The 16,528-nt window shown below is 36.6% G+C and overlaps 1 protein-coding gene across 4 annotated transcripts in view; it reads right to left on the bottom strand.

Moving 5' to 3' along the window:
• The window catches only part of LUBEL (Linear Ubiquitin E3 ligase), a 215,769-nt gene that overhangs the window by 103,096 nt on the left and 96,145 nt on the right, over window positions 1-16,528 (bottom strand). For all 4 annotated transcript variants that reach the window (XM_090377589.1, XM_090377590.1, XM_090377588.1 and 1 more), the window contains one exon: window positions 2,127-2,527. In XM_090377589.1, the coding sequence (XP_090233715.1) occupies window positions 2,127-2,527 (401 nt within the window). The remainder of the gene's footprint in view (window positions 1-2,126; window positions 2,528-16,528) is intronic.

Raw genomic sequence — 16,528 nt, 5'->3', positions numbered from 1 at the left:
GGTGTGTTTGTTTTAATTGTGGTCTCCAGGGTTTCCCTATATGTCACTGTAGCATCAAAAAAGGCCAAGGCTGGCAAGGAAGAGAATGGTAATAAGACATGCATTTATCTGATCATACTGGCAAAGAAATTCTTGCAAACATCTCAAGATTTCTTGTTTTTTTGCCACAACAGCCAATGTTGACAAGATGTTCTGAGGATGGCAACATTTCAAATGAATGGGTACATAAATCTAGGAAACAAGCCTAAATAATTTCAAGGGATGTGTGAGGGTGGTAAACTATAGAAGAATATTTAAGTCTGGATCAAGGTATGGGAAATCTCACACTCTGGTCCAGAATGCAACCTACATGTGTTATTTTCTATGGAAAATGATTTCTAACATGCTGGTTTTTGCTACATGGTGCTTTCCATAATACCTTAATTAATAACTCATAATAACTCAAGGGATACCCATCAGAAAAAATTAAGCTTCTTTTTATTTTGTACACTTGGGTATGACCACAAACTACAGTGGCCATTAGATTATGTGGCCTATATGGCCAAGTTGTTCCTTATTTCCTATTTATGCACTATATTGTAAATTGGATTGCCTGTAAATATACAGTTGATATACAGGAATTTTTCTAGCAGGGATAAGGAGATGATTATCCCCTTGTATAAGGCAATAAGTTATAAGGTCAGGTCACACCTTGAGTACTGTATACAGGTCTGGAGGCCTCATTTTAGGAAGGATGTAGAGCTGCTGGAATGAGTACAGAGAAAGACAACAAGATTAGTGAATGGAACAAAGGGTTGCTCTTACGAAGAAAGAGCAACCCTTTGTTCCATTCACTAATGGAGACTAGGCACCTGTGGGGTGATCTGATTGAGGTGTATAAAGCCTTGAATGGTTTGAGCAGGCTCAATGCTGATGGGATTCTTCCTCTTGCCCAGATTAATTCCATCTGTCATTGTAGGAGAGGAAGAATATTCTACAACTGTCTATCCTTGAGGAAAGACAATTGTAGAATAGATGTGTGGAAATTTGCCTTTAGTCAGTGGGTGGTTGATTGCTGGAACAAACTTCCATCTGTTGTTGTAGACGTTGACAACTTAAATAAATTTAAGGCAGAATTAGACAAACATTTGGAGCGAATGGACAAGTGAAATGAGAAGGGTTTTTTTGGGTTTATTTTGGCTGATGCTATTTAAGCTTTCTTTCTTGCATCATATGCCTCTACTAATGCTAATGCTAATATGTCTTATTTGGAAGTGTAGGATCATTATGAGAAACTGACAATTTTGCAATTTTATTTTTTAAGTAAAAATTAAAATTGCAAATTTTAAGTAAAAATAAAAATTGCAGCTTAAATATTTTTATTTTAAAGTGCAGCATTATTAAATTTTTTTTTAATTAAAAAAAAACAAAACTAATGGAGCATTTGCCATCTAAAATAGTTAACCTACTTTGTCCACTGAATGGCAAAATATTAAAACTAAAAGAGAATGCTGTTGTTGCTGTTTGTTATTTGGGTTTTAGGAGCATTAGCAACTAAGGCCATATTGCTCCGGGGATATGCGGTGGCCATTCCCTGACCTTTCCTCATCCTCCATATTTGGTGGTCACGGGCTCGAACCCCGGGTCTAATCAAGAAGCGTGTGCTACACACTGCTGCTCCTGCCCACCTGGCTATGGAGGTGCCAAAAAAAAATGTAAAAAATGAATAAAATACATGTACAATGAAATTGTCTTCTGTAAAAAACTTGCTTAATAAGTCATCTTTTAGTCAGTGTCTATTCATGTTAAAATTTTGGAAAAAAAAAAACACGGGTGTTAAAGTTGTCTCACAACACCTGTGTTATACAGTACACATTTTTTGAAAAAAATAGTAAGACATGCAAATGTTCTGGATGTCAAAAAAAAAAAAACTAACTGAAAACATCTGAAATAATTACTAACAGTAAATCTAAACAAACAAAACACCTTACTGGTTTATAGATTATATGAAATGAAAACTAATATAGTAAACATAAAAATAATAAAATAATGAAACGAGCAGCAAAGCACAGGTTTAGAAAAATAATGAACAAATGAATATAAAGCTCAAGGGTAATTTTGACTTTGTCAATTACATAAAAAATTACCTTTTCGGCTTCTTCAAGAGCTAGAGTAAGTCCAGAAACATCACTTCTATCTTCTGATAATTCCTTTATTCCTGATGATTTCTTTTTGATATATGGAGAGGTTATTTTTCGTTGAACAACCTCATTATGATCCTTCATTTGTTCATCTGTTATTCGTGATAATTTCTTTTTGGTCGATGGAGAGGTTATTTTTTTGTGGATATCCTCATCAATGTGTTCTTTTTTTCCTAAATTTGACTGATAAACAGAAGGCACTTCTTTAGATTTTGTTTTACAGCACACACTGCAGATACGAACACTGGGTGAATTGAGATAGGTACAATATTCACATTCCCATTTAGAAGAAAGTGATGGTCTGCGAGTATCACCTGGATGGAATGATGAGGATGATGCAGACTGAGCTATAATTTATAAGAGGAAGTACATATACACAGAAACTATATTTGAATTTTCAATCCATAAAATTTTAACAAAGTACATGAATTTAATATAATATCTCAGATATAGATAAGACATAAAATTAATGAAACAATTCAAAAAGAGTGGTATAAATTGCCTTTGTAGCTCTGTACAGATTCTATTTTCAGAACGCATGAGCGTGCGCGCGCGCGCGTGCACACACACACACACTGCTCTGCATGGAAAGTTTTATTTCAGATTAAAATAAAATAAAAAGTAATTCTCAAAGAGATGACAAATTTATGTTAAAATTTTAACAAGTGCTAAAAACAGGTAAATAAGTAGATTTATATAATTTATAGGAAGGTGAAATGGCAATACATAATTCAATTTAGTTCACAGAAGAAAACTATAATTCTCATAAATATATACCCTTTGTTGCTGCAGTCTAAGTCAAATGTATAAAGACCACTAGGATTCAACATGCAGCAGACAACTAACTTTTATTTCAGATCAAATCCCATTTTTTCACAGAGTTAGTGCATTAGCATCAAAGGTCAAAAAAAGCTTGGCCATCTCATCCCCCTGAAATCATATCATCATCATCATTCAAATCTGTTATATCTAGTGCGTCCATACATCACTATAGGTATGAATAAGTCCTGCACTATGTCTTTAATTCACTGTTTTCTTCTGTGCTATCCTATTTCCATTTAGACCTTTATTCAGAGCAAGTCCTCCTTGTTTCTAATATGTGTTTGAAACTTTCCCCTTGGTCTGCCCCTGTGCCTATTAAAAATGAAACTATTCGTTTTTGCCTTAAATATCTGTTTAATGCATTTGCATCATTTCTATACACAGTAAACCAACTGAAGTTGTATAATGGCATCATTAAATAACATCTCATATTGTGAATTCCTTCACAACAAGTTACCTATCTCATTATACTTTGAATAAGTAATGCTTCCCCAGTGAGAAAACTATTGTTACTTATTCACAGTGGGCACCGCCACCCAGACAACCATTTCAGGGCTCTGTGAATCATTATGAAGGAATTCACAATATAAGATGTTATTTAATGATGCTACTGTATAACTTCAGTTGGTTTACTGTGTATAGAAATGATGCTAATGCACTAACAGTACACTCTTTCTGCAGTCTAAAGCTTTTTAGCCTTAAATCCTACTATGCATTAAACTAACTAACATCAAATAATTAAACTAACACTTAGCATCTTTTATATTTGAACTTAATTTACAACTGGGTTATCGGCTGTTATATCATCAGGGTACCTACCAACTCACCAATGAGGGGTCAAATAGCCCTGAAATAGCCATTTTGGTGGTATCTACTGAGACTGAGAATAAGTAACAATAGTCTTCTCTATTGGGGAAGCATTACTTATTCAAGGTATAAATGAGTGATTAATGAGTGACTGAATAAAATGGATGTGGCTCCTTTCCTTTCTTTTGGGATAAATTTTGGTTTCCTACTATCCTTCTTTCCACTAACCCCTAAGCTTTTCTCCAACTTTTAGGAGCCTGTAAGTTAAAGAACATTACATCCCTACATATATACCCTGAAATGGCCATCTGGATGGTTGTGCCCACTGTGAATAAGCAACAATAGTCTTCTCTATTGGGGAAGCATTACTTATTTGAGGTATAATGAGATAGGCAACTCAATGTGAAGGAAGTCACAATATGAGATGTTATGTAATGATGTCCCTACACACCTTCAGTTGGTTTACTTTGTATGGAAATTATAATAATGCACTAACTTATATGACAGTAAACTCTTCCTGCAGTCTGAGGCTTTTTATCACTAACTCCTACATATTATATCTGTTTAATTAATCTCCCTTCTCTCACCCTTTCTTCCCACACCTATCCTATACCATCTTCATTTTGCTTCATTTACCTCTGATGAAATACTAGTTAACCCAAGTTTTTGTTTTTTTATACAACAGAAAACAAAAACTTGGGGTCTGGCCATTAGTGTTAGTGTGTTTTAACTTTGTGCTTACCATTTTTGATTATCTTACTTACAATTTTCCCTCATTTTTCGAGATTTTTAACTAACTGCTAAAAACATTTTTCCACCTTCCTCTTTCCACTTTCCACCTAAATAAAATTTTCTCAAGAATTTTATTTAGCTACTTTCACTCACATCTTAGCCTTCTTTACAGTTTTCTTTATACTTCAATAAGGATCTATTCGTTTTACATGCCAGAAATTTCTAGGCCTACTGTATTGTTTGGAATTCCCTTTCATTACAGACCTTATGGCCATGAAGGGTAACCTTGCAATTTTTGGCATCTTTGTATACTGAAGTTGCAATAAATTATCTCTCTCACCTTCTCCCCACACCTCTTTTTGAAGCTGCCACTAAAGTTCTCTTAAATTTTTGTCATTCTTCATCTAAAGATGTGTCAGCAACAGAAATGCCTTTAACTTTTGAGCAAGATGGCTTCTATATTTAATAGTTGTTGACAAATCAAAGAGCTTTAAGATTTTTGTTTATTTTAACAGTTATTACATGAATTAAAATTATTACAGAGCAGTGTTTGTTCTTTCAATACAACTAGCTTTGTACCAACTTTATTCTTCTTGACATATTCTGCCAAGCAGACAATAGTATACTGTTAAATCAGTGTCAGACAGCTGTTTTAAGCTCTTTAATGTCCCTTAGCCTGAAGTTGTAAAATATTATCCTTGATAATTGCCGCAAAGAGGGAAATTAACACAAGCCATCAGATTTGAGGTTGTCGGGTACTCATTCAATACATATCAATCACTAAATTCCTGATTCAAATAATATAAAAATACTGTAGAACAAATCAGTTTCAACCTGCCGAAAAGTGAGATGTAAAAAATGTTTCACTATGGGTCAAGTAAAATTCAATAATTCTGAGGAAGTTGTTCCCCATATATGACAAATTCATAAGTTCTGCTTAAATTCTTAAATTCTTAGAATACAAAGGATTATTTTGACGACCAATAAACAGTACTGACCTAACTACTGCTCAAATAATTGCAAACTCATTTAAAAATAAAATATATCGGCATAAATAAGTTTTTAATGCTATTATCATCACTTAATTATATAATTCAATAAAGCATATATTAACACTTCCCTTTAATTTCACCAGGTATTGCGCCTCCGTAGCCAGGTGGGAAGGAGCAGCAGTGCGTAGCACATGCTTCTTGATTAGACCGGGGTTCGAGCCCGTCACCACCAAATACGGAGTATGCGGAAAGGTCAAGGAATGACCACCGCATATCCCGGAGCAATATGGCCTTAGTTGCTAATGCTCCTAAAAACCAAATAACAAACAAACAACAATCACCAGGTATTTCTTAGTTCCTCTCTCAATTTATGTAAAATTTCTATCTCAAAAAGTGTAGATGTAAATAAGAAAAACAAGATATTTCTTAAAAAAGAAGGTGCAGACTTGCAGCCTATAGATTCCAAAGGGTTTGTGGACTCAGGCATAGAGCAATTCAGTTCAATTTAAAGACCATAAATCAAATTCTCATAAATATGTAACATTTAAGGGGAATGTAAAATATTACACTTTAATTAAACATTGCATTTATAAGTAATTAACTGCTTGTAGGAGCCTATAAATGTAACAAAGTAATTTATTTGGAATTAGAATAAAAACTAAGGCAAAAATAACAGTACCAAGAAAACAAGTTTGGTGAAAATTTGGGAAGGCCATATGTTTCAAGCTAATCCTCTAATTCAAATGATTCTTGAAGATCATGAATGATTTGAATGTCTTAATAATTTCAATGACAATATGCTGGCATGTGCTGTTCTCAGTGAAAGCACAGCTCAATCACTGCTTCTCAAGTCAATGGATTGGTTGTGCTGACTCATAACATTGGCTACCCACAACTTAGCTTAGATTTTTTATTTGTGGAGATGTATAGCGTCTCGTATATGAGCAAAAAATGGAAACACTAGATGAAATGGTCTTTGCCATTTTGGATGCTGTAAACTATATAAAGGACAATCTCCATAAACTGATGCAAAATACACAATTGATTCGCAAATTAACTAAGATGTGCACTGACTTAATAATGATGTTAAAAGAATCATTTCCTTTATAGGTTACTAACTACTAATTAATATACTGCTACACTTCATAACAGTATAACAGTTTATTTTTCTCTATGATACAGGCAGGGCCAGATTTGAACTTGTAGCCCTAAGCTATAACATGTTATGAGGCCCTTCTCTCTTACTGTTCACCTTTGACAATATTAAAAAAGGATTTTTTAAGATGCAGCAAGGCCCCTTGTAATGTAAGGCCCTAAGCTGTAGCTTGTTCAGCTTATATGTAAATCCGGTCCTGGATACAGGTCTCACAGGTTACTCATAATTACGACTGACAGCTGCAATTACTCAACTGACTGAGTAACAGCAGTGATGATTAACTGTTACTCAGCTGTTACTCAATCAGTTACATTTACAGATTAGAAAAGCAGATCTTCATTTTAGGCACATGAACATATTATCTTCATCATGTCCACTTGTCCAAAAATTTGGGAAGGCCATATGTTTCAAGCTAATCCTCTAATTCAAATGATTCTTGAAGATCACAAATTATTTATGTACAGGCCGGGGGAAAACCAGCTTGGGGCTTTTGGGAACATGAACGTTACTTCAGGGATGAATTTCTTTGTAATTGCTCCCTTAGTGGATGTGTGCTTTAATTGAGAATATCACTTGCCAGCATTTTGTCAGTGAAATTATTAAGACTTATTCAAATAATTTGTGATCTTCAAGAATCATTTGAATTAGAGGATTAGCTTGAAACATATGGCCTTCCCAAATTTTTGGACATTTCCAAAAAAATGGAAATGTCCAAAAATTTGGGAAGGCCATATGTTTCAAGCTAATCCTCTAATTCAAATGATTCTTGAAGATCACAAATTATTTGAATAAGTCTTAATAATTTCACTGACAAAATGCTGGCAAGTGATATTCTCAATTAAAGCACACATCCACTAAGGGAGCAATTACAAAGAAATTCATCCCTGAAGTAACGTTCATGTTCCCAAAAGCCCCAAGCTGGTTTTCCCCCGGCCTGTACATAACGTACTTCCTCACAGGCCATGGGACAATACAAGAAAAATTAACATCTCTGGGCATCAGAGATGATCCATGCTGCCACTGTGGCACTGACCAATCTTGGCACCATATAATGTATGACTGTCTGGACTATGAAGACTTGAGATCTATTCTGATCACAAAGATTATTAATTTGCCAAAGGACCAAGAACATGTACTAATTCATACCCATGATAATTATAAATACTTCACCACTTTTGCACAGGATGTCTTCAACAGATGAAGAACATTAAGGAGCCCAAACCACCAAGACCAATAACTTGAGACAGATTCTGGGCACCCCTCTCCAGTAGCATCAACCACCAACCTCATTGAAGCTCAACTGAACTGAAATTCACTTCCTTCATCCAAGTTCCATCCAGCTGATATTTGCAGGCAAGATCAACCGGTACCTGATCCCACTCAAGACTCCAAATCCAGACACTGGAGACACCAGCAACTTTTCTGCCACAAGCCACATTGGCAATCAAACCTAGCACTTTAGCCTGGTTTTCTTTTCCTCTCCTCCCTGGCCAGGGGAAGGAGATTGGTTCCTGTCTCCTCCCCCCTACCACCCCCTTCTTCCACCTGGTGAGACATGGGTCTGCCTCCCTGAATTTCTGAGGTCGCCTTCTCTATCGTCCCCATACCTCTTATCTTTCCCCCCCAGCTTTCAGTCTCCCCCCTAATCTGTCTAACTCGCAGTGTACACCCACACAACTTATCAATTAATAACATCCAAATTTAAACCATGCTTACATAAACCTCTCTTAGCCTTTTATATTCTAGCATTAATCCTTTTTTTTATTTATTTATTTAATTTTTTTTTTTCACATAGGCCTTGCCACTGAAATCTTTGGAAAATAGGTGGCAGGGCCTGCTAGAGTACAAAAAATTAATTGGGTACCTGACCTGCCTCCTCAGGGCCAAGTGCGGTAACGGTGGTTCCCAACAAGGGCCCAACGGCTAAATGATCAGAAGAACAAAGGCACACAACACTACACATCTGTCCACTCCCCACACACTTTTTAAATCTCTGGCCTTCACAGAGTTTAGCATTAGTAGAGGCACATGATGCAAGAAAGCAAGTTTATGCAGCATCAGCCAAAAAAAAAAAAAAAAATGCTCCCATTTCACCCCTCCGTTTGTTCCAAATACCTGTTGTTGTTATTTGGTTTTTAGGAGCATTAGCAACTAAGGCCATATTGCTCCGGGTATATGCGGTGGTCATTCCCTGACCTTTCCGCATCCTCCTAATCATCGATCTAATCAAGAAGCGTGTGCTATGCAATGCTGATCCTTCCCACCTGGCTACGGGGGTGCCTCCAAATACCTGTCCAGCTCAGCCTTAAATTTATTTAGGCTATCAACTTCCACAACAAGGAATGGAAGTCTGTTCCACCAACCAACTACCCGCTGGCTAAAGGCAAACTTCTGCACATCTATCCTACATCTGCCTTTCCTCAATTTGAATTTATGCCCTCTCAGGTAATTATTCTGAGCAAGAGGAAGCATTCCATCAGCACTGAGCATGCTTTAACCATTCAAGGCTTTATACATCTCAATCAGATCACCTCGCAGGTGCCTAGTCTCCAGAAACTGTAATTTGCAAAACTTAAGCCTTTCTTCATAAGAGCAACCCTTTGTTCCATTCACTAATCTTGTTGTCCTTCTCTGTACTTGTTCTAACAGCTCTACATACTTCTTAAAATGAGGCCTCCAGACCTGTATACAGCACTCAAGGTGTGGCCTGACCATTGCCTTATACAAGAGGATAATCACCTCCTTATCCCTGCTAGAATAATAGAATAGAGTTCTGTGCTACACAAACAGAGTACACAATGCGGAGATGGCGGAAACCCCTGGTGCTGTCAGACAACTAACACACTTTGCACTTGTCCGAAAATTTCTTAAAATTTTATATTTGGCTTGAAAAATTTGTCAAGCCATCCTAAATTTCATTCAAATTGGACCAATAGAAATCCAACAATTATTATTTCTTTTGTTTGTCCATCCACATGTAATAACTCGACTCCCAGTGGAGGGCTTGAATAAAATTTTGCATTTAGATCAAGTGTCGACCATCCTAAATTTGGCTCTTTTAGAATAATTTCCCAAGCCTTCTAAATTTCACTGAAATCAAATAGAATTATTTTTTTTTTTCACATATCACATCAGGCTATTCATATACCGTATATTGTAACTGAAGCACTGGATACTGTTTGCTTCCAGGTGCTGATTGGAGGAATGAATAGCAATGACTGTGCAGAAACAAAATGCTTTTAATTCGAGCATAAAAGTCATTGCTTTTTGCTCATTTTTTTATTTTATTTATTTATTTTTATAAATCACATATTAGACTAAGATGCGTTTAGGGCTAAAGCCTCAAGCTGCGAGCAAGTTTAGACTATTTAATCTATGTAAGGTAAAATTTAAGATTTTACCATACATAGATTATATACAGTATACATTGGAAATAGATGCAGAAACACAGTCCATTCATTTCTTAAATTTTACCATACACAGATCAGATCATAAATTAAATTTCAGTATATATAGAAAACCCACTAATAAAGGAATGCTTTTACATTTCCATGGTTACCACCCCTATTCATATAAAAAATCAGTCATGTTGAATCAATTTATTAACGCGTTTAAATATTCTTCCTCCCAGATTTTATTAATGACAGAAATAAATGAGTTAACAAAGAGATTTAAAAACAGGGGTTACCCTTTAACTGTTATAAACAAAGTTTTAACTTTAGCATGAAAAAAAATAAGTAAAAACCAAGAAACACATAACGTATGTAAATCTGACACGAACAAAAAACATTTTATTACCATACCTCATGTCACACAATGGTATAACAAACTTAATCAAATATGTAAAGGTGCTGACAAGAAAATCAAAGCCAAACCTATGAATAAATTATATACATTTTTTTAGAAATCGACCTTTAAATACCATCTTTCAATTACAACACGATCTTGTATACAGCATCACATGTAAAAACTGTGATGCGGTTTATGTAGGTTCTACAATGGGGTGGTTCAGAGTCGAGCAAAACAACACGAAGCTTCAGTTCGGGCAGGTCGATCAAATGCATCAGAACTGTCGTTTCATGCAATAAATGAACAACATGTATTCGGTTTTAATGAAGCAAAAATAATAAATATCCAACACAATTACTATAAATTATTTATTGGGGAACCCTCGAGATGAAGTTATGTAAAAATTCAATTAATATTCGTAGACCATTCCTACTATCTAATTAGCATTAGCATTAGTACAGGCATTTGATGCAAGAAAGCAAGCTTATGCAGCATCAGCCAAAAAAAAAAATAATAAAGTAAAAAAAATAAATAAAAAATAACCACTTCCACTTCACCCCTCTGTTCATTCGAAATACCTGTCCAGCTGAGCCTTAAACTTATTTAGGCTATCAACTTCCACGACAAGGGATGGAAGTTTGTTCCACCTACCAACCACCCGCTGGCTAAAGGCAAATTTCCGCACATCTATCCTACATCTGTCTTTCCTCAATTTGAATTTATGCCCTCTCAGGTGATTATTCTGAGCAAGAGGAAGAATCCCATCAGCATTGAGCATGCTCAAACCATTCAAGGCTTTGTACACCTCTATCAGATCACCTCGCTGGTGCCTAGTCTCCAGACACTGTAATTCGCAAAACTTAAGCCTTTCTTCGTAAGAGCACCCCTTTGTTCCATTCACTAATCTTGTTGCCCTTCTCTGTACTCGTTCCAGCAGCTCTACATCCTTCTTGAAATGAGGCCTCCAGGCCTGTATGCATTACTCTAGGTGTGGCCTGACCATTGCCTTATACAAGGGAATAATCACCTCCTTATGCCTGCTAGAAAAATTCCTATATATCATTGACAATACACCATGAGCTACTCTTGCAGCCCGTCTGCACTGCTCAGAGAACTTCATATCTGCCTGCACAACCACCCCAGGTCCCTTTCATTCTCTACCACTATCAGTGTAGTACCACAGAGTTGATACGTTGCTCTGGGGTTGCTGTTTCCCATATGTAGTACTTTACATTTGTCAATGTTAAACTTCATTTGCCACCTCGAAGCCCATCTGCTCAACCTTTCCAAATCCTGTTGCAGCAGCATAGTGTCAGTAGTGTCCTTGACAACCCTGCCAACCTTCGTATCGTCTGCAAACTTGGACATTAAGCTTGATATACCATCATCAATATCATTTATAAATACAGAAAACAATAAAGGACCCAATACTGAACCCTGAGGGACTCCACTAATAACATTAGTCCACGATGAGCAGTGTCCATTGATTACCACTCTCTGTCTTCTCCCCCCTCAACCTTTATCCATAGGAGCAATTTGCCTCCAATGCCACACTGCTCCAATTTGTGCAGCAGTCTTCCATGTGCAACAGTATCAAAAGCCTTTCTAAGATCCAAGTATATAATATCAAAGTTATTCCCTGCATCCAGTTCTTTTGTGACTGCATCATAGTATCCAATCAAATTGGTCAGGCAAGACTTCCCCTTAACAAAACCATGCTGTGTCTGAGCTATAACTGAAGTCTTGTCTAGATGATCCTGCAGTGCTTCTTTAACCAGTGCCTCCATTAATTTTCCGGGAACAGAAGTTAAACTCACAGGTCTATAATTACTTGTGTCAGCCTTTGATCCTCCTTTGTGAATTGGGGTCACATTTGCACATCTCCAGTCCATGGGTACCTCCCCTGAGTCCAAGGAAGCTCTCATAATTATGGCTAAGGGTTTGCTTACTTCCTTTGCTGCCTCCTTTAATATAACTGGATAGATCCCATCCACCCCAGGTGCCTTTCTTGTGTTTATCTTCAACAATTTCTCCTCCACTTTACTCTCAGTTATTACAAGTTGTTGCTGTTGTTTGGTTTTTAGGAGCATTAGCAACTAAGGCCATATTGCTCCGGGATATGCGGTGGTCATTCCCTGAATGACCTTTCCGCATCCTCCTTATTTGGTGGTGACGGGCTCGAACCCCGGTCTAATCAAGAAGCGTGTGCTACGCACTGCTGCTCCATCCCACCTGGCTACGGAGGCGCCGTTATTACAAGATTCTCTAGCTTACTGCTAGAGTTGAATACACCTCTGGCATTCCCCTCGCTGAATAACTCCTCATGTGTGAATGTCGATGCAAAATATTCATTTAGTTTGTTAGCTACCTGAGCAGGGTCATCAACAGTTGACCCATCTGATTCATCCCCTTCCTTCTAGAGTTTACATAAGTAAAGAACTCTTTGCTGTTTTTCTTCGCATGCCTTGCCAAGGATCTCTCGTAATCTGCCTTCGCCTGCCTAACCTCCTTTGTAACTTGTTTACAGATCAACTTGTATCTATCATAGGCTTCTGTGTCACGTGTTAATTTGTATATAATATCGGTGTTTAGATACACCATAGACACTCTTAAAAAAACTACAAAGTAGTTGTTGTGGGCATCATTTGCTCTTTCTCATATTGTGCTCTGCCTTCACGACGAGTTGCCATGATACTGCACTATCTCAAATAAGTAACGCTTCACTAATAGAGAAGACTATTGTTACTTATTCTCAGTGAGTACCACCACCCAGACATGTTTCAAGGCTATTGGCCTATCATCAGTGGGTGGGCAGGTACCCTAGTATTGCAGACATGACGACCCAGTTGTGAAGTTAATCGCACAATATGAGAGATGCCAAAAGGTGTATAAGATAATATTTAAAATAATTAAATGCACATGGCATAATACTTTAAGAGTTTAGTATCTATATAATATCGGTGGCATCTCTCATATTGTGCGATTAACTTCACAACTGGGTCGTCATGTCTGCAATACTAGGGTACCTGCCCACCCACTGATGATAGGCCAATAGCCTTGAAACATGTCTGGGTGGTGGTACTCACTGAGAATAAGTAACAATAGTCTTCTCTATTAGTGAAGCGTTACTTATTTGAGGTAGTGCAGTATCATGGCAACTCGTCGTGAAGGCAGAGCACAATATGAGAAAGAGCAAATGATGCCCACAACAACTACTTTGTAGTTTTTTTAAGAGTGTCTATGGTGTATCTAAACACCGATATTATATAGATACTCTTAAAGTATTATGCCATGTGCATTTAATTATTTTAAATGTTAATTTGTATGTATCCCATGCATTTTTCTTCTCTGCCATATGCCTCATTAGTTCATCTGACATCCATTTAGGCCTAAACCTTGAACAATATTTCTTAGTTGGTATGTAAAGCCTAGTAGCTTCCAAGATAAGTTCTTTGAATGCTTCCCATTTTGAATTTGCTGTTGGTAACATCATCAGTTGATCCCACTGTATAGAATTTAAATACTGTCTCAGTCCATCGTAGTCGCCTTTACGAAAGCAATACCCCTTCCCTTTACCTCTGATGGTAGTTACCTCTTTGAGTAACTCCCACTTCAGAACACTGTGATCACTGCCCTAGTGGTTCATTTATCTGCAGATTCTTAATGCATGAAGAATCACTACTGATAATCAAATCTAGAGTATTACTCCCTCTAGTTGCCTCCCGCACATGCTGATGTAGAAAACAATCATCCAATAAATCCACAAAAGCCTTGCTAGTGTGTGAGTGACCAGCCCCCAAATTCCAGTCAATATCTGGGAAATTAAAATCCCCCATTATAAGACTCTCTGATTTACTGGCCCACTCTATTTCTCCGTACAGTTTCTTATTATACTCATCAGAGTCATTAGGCCTATAGCACACTCCTACTCTCAATTTTGATCTCCCAATGCTTATGTCACACCAAACTGACTCGACACTGCACTGTCCAGCGATGTCGACTGGCTTCACTTCCTTGGATTTTATGTGTTTTTTTAACTAATAGCATAACCCCTCCTCCCTTCCTATCCTTTCTGTAGACATTGTACTCTCCAAATTCCAGTTCTGCATTCCTTATATCTGTGTGACACCACGTCTCTGAAATCCCCACAATATCTGCCTTTGATGTTTTGAGCAATACCTCAAATTCATCAAATTTATTTACTAAACTCCTAGCATTGGTGTACACACAAGTATACATGCACCTGCTCTTCCTCTTAGCCACCCTAACACAACCCATGTGTTCACTTGTACCCCCATGATTCCCAGCAGTCTCTGAAATATCCTGCATCTTATTTTCCAGGCTGCTGCTCATTCCAATAGAAGCAGTGCAAGAATCACTTTCTCCTCTGCCAGTGGCTACTGTTAATCTATTAGTCCTTGTATCCTCCAATCTAGCAGTTTTCCGACCCACCTAACACTGCCTCGATAGCATCAGCAAACATTCTTGCACCCTTTCTATTTAAGTGTATCCCATTCCTGTAGAAGCAGTCGCTCCTGTTAACAAGTACAGACCAGGCTGAAAAAAATTCTACCCCTTGAGCCCTGCACAATCTTTCCAGGGCCGAATTGATCGACAGGGCTCTCATCATATACTCCCTCCTATCGTGTCTGGGCAGAATTGCAGACACTTTCAAATTCAACCCTAATTCCCGTCTTTTTTTCATCAGTGACCTGTACTTGTTAAGTAATTCTGCCGGTCTCCTACTCTTAATATCATTAGTGCCAACGTGTACAACTATATCACCTTTTGTGCCCTTAAAAGATGATATCCGCTCTACAACGTCATCAACCTTTGCCCCTGGCAGACATACCCTGGTCCTGTTCCACCTATCCTTTTTAAGTGATTGGTCATTTATGTGCATGCATGAAGTATGCAAACAAAAATGAAATTTTTCTGGTTAACTTTTTTTGGTTTGTTCTTCTTCCTGTGAACATGTAGTTTCGAAAAGCCTTAGTCCAACTAAAGGAATAAAGAGAATATTGCTCTATATGCAGTTACACTTTTTTATATCAATTTTAATTTTAATTAAATTTTAAATTTAGTTTTAATGTTGTTGAACCTGATTTTTTCCTTACTGGCAGGGGGGGTGGTGGTTGGAACCCTGGGTTGAGTTGGACATCAAATATTGATACCATGGGGTTGTCCCACTACTGTTCTGACAGTGGGGAAGACATTTAATTAATCTTATAATTATATCGTTGTTACAAATTAATCGTTAACGTGTTGGACTAGGAGAGTTGGTCGAAAGAGCCATCCTATAACAAAAAAATAAACGTAATCCCTGTTGCATCTCATAAGATAATAGAATATAGGAATAACTGAGCATTTAATAGCTCTCTATTCTCGAAATTACAAATTTCATACAAATCATGGAAAAAGTTAATTGAATAGATAAAGGAGAATATACTAAAGCATGGAAAATCTAATTTAATACTTTGTAGTAAATATAGTAATGAAAACAGTTGACAAAACATGCTATTTCATCATGTTTTCAAAAACTTTTAATGAGTTAGTTGTTAGTATTCACATTATTGTAAGAAAAAAGTAGGATATTCTTATATTGTATTCTTAAAACAGTTCTTGCTGCACAATAGCAGAGCAAGAACTACAATGGATTTGCATATACCTGTTAGGAAGTTATTCTTCATATAGACTTCAAGAGGTCAGAAAAATAATCATTCATAATAACTGTTTCAATATATGCCAATCTTATGAATAAATAAAATATAGTAAAATCTTATTACAATAATGAGCTTTTCAAGGATGCATGAATCAATTTCATAATTGTTTAATAAATATCACCGGAAGTTATTTCAAATGAATCATTTCTTCTTCAAATAAATTCTGATACATTTCTCTAATATATAGGATTAGTTTAATTAATTTGATTTAATTTATTTTATATATTACTTAAATAACAACTTTAAAATCAATTATAAATAAATAAAATTACAAAATATGTACTACAAAAGTAAAAATATTTGTTCAAAGATTACAATATACAGGCA

This window comes from Mastigoproctus giganteus, chromosome 7 (assembly GCF_048544385.1).
Source record: "Mastigoproctus giganteus isolate SK-2022 chromosome 7, ASM4854438v1, whole genome shotgun sequence".
In the NCBI taxonomy this organism is placed as follows: Eukaryota; Metazoa; Arthropoda; class Arachnida; order Uropygi; family Thelyphonidae; genus Mastigoproctus; species Mastigoproctus giganteus.
This window is presented reverse-complemented; position numbering and strand designations above follow the sequence as displayed.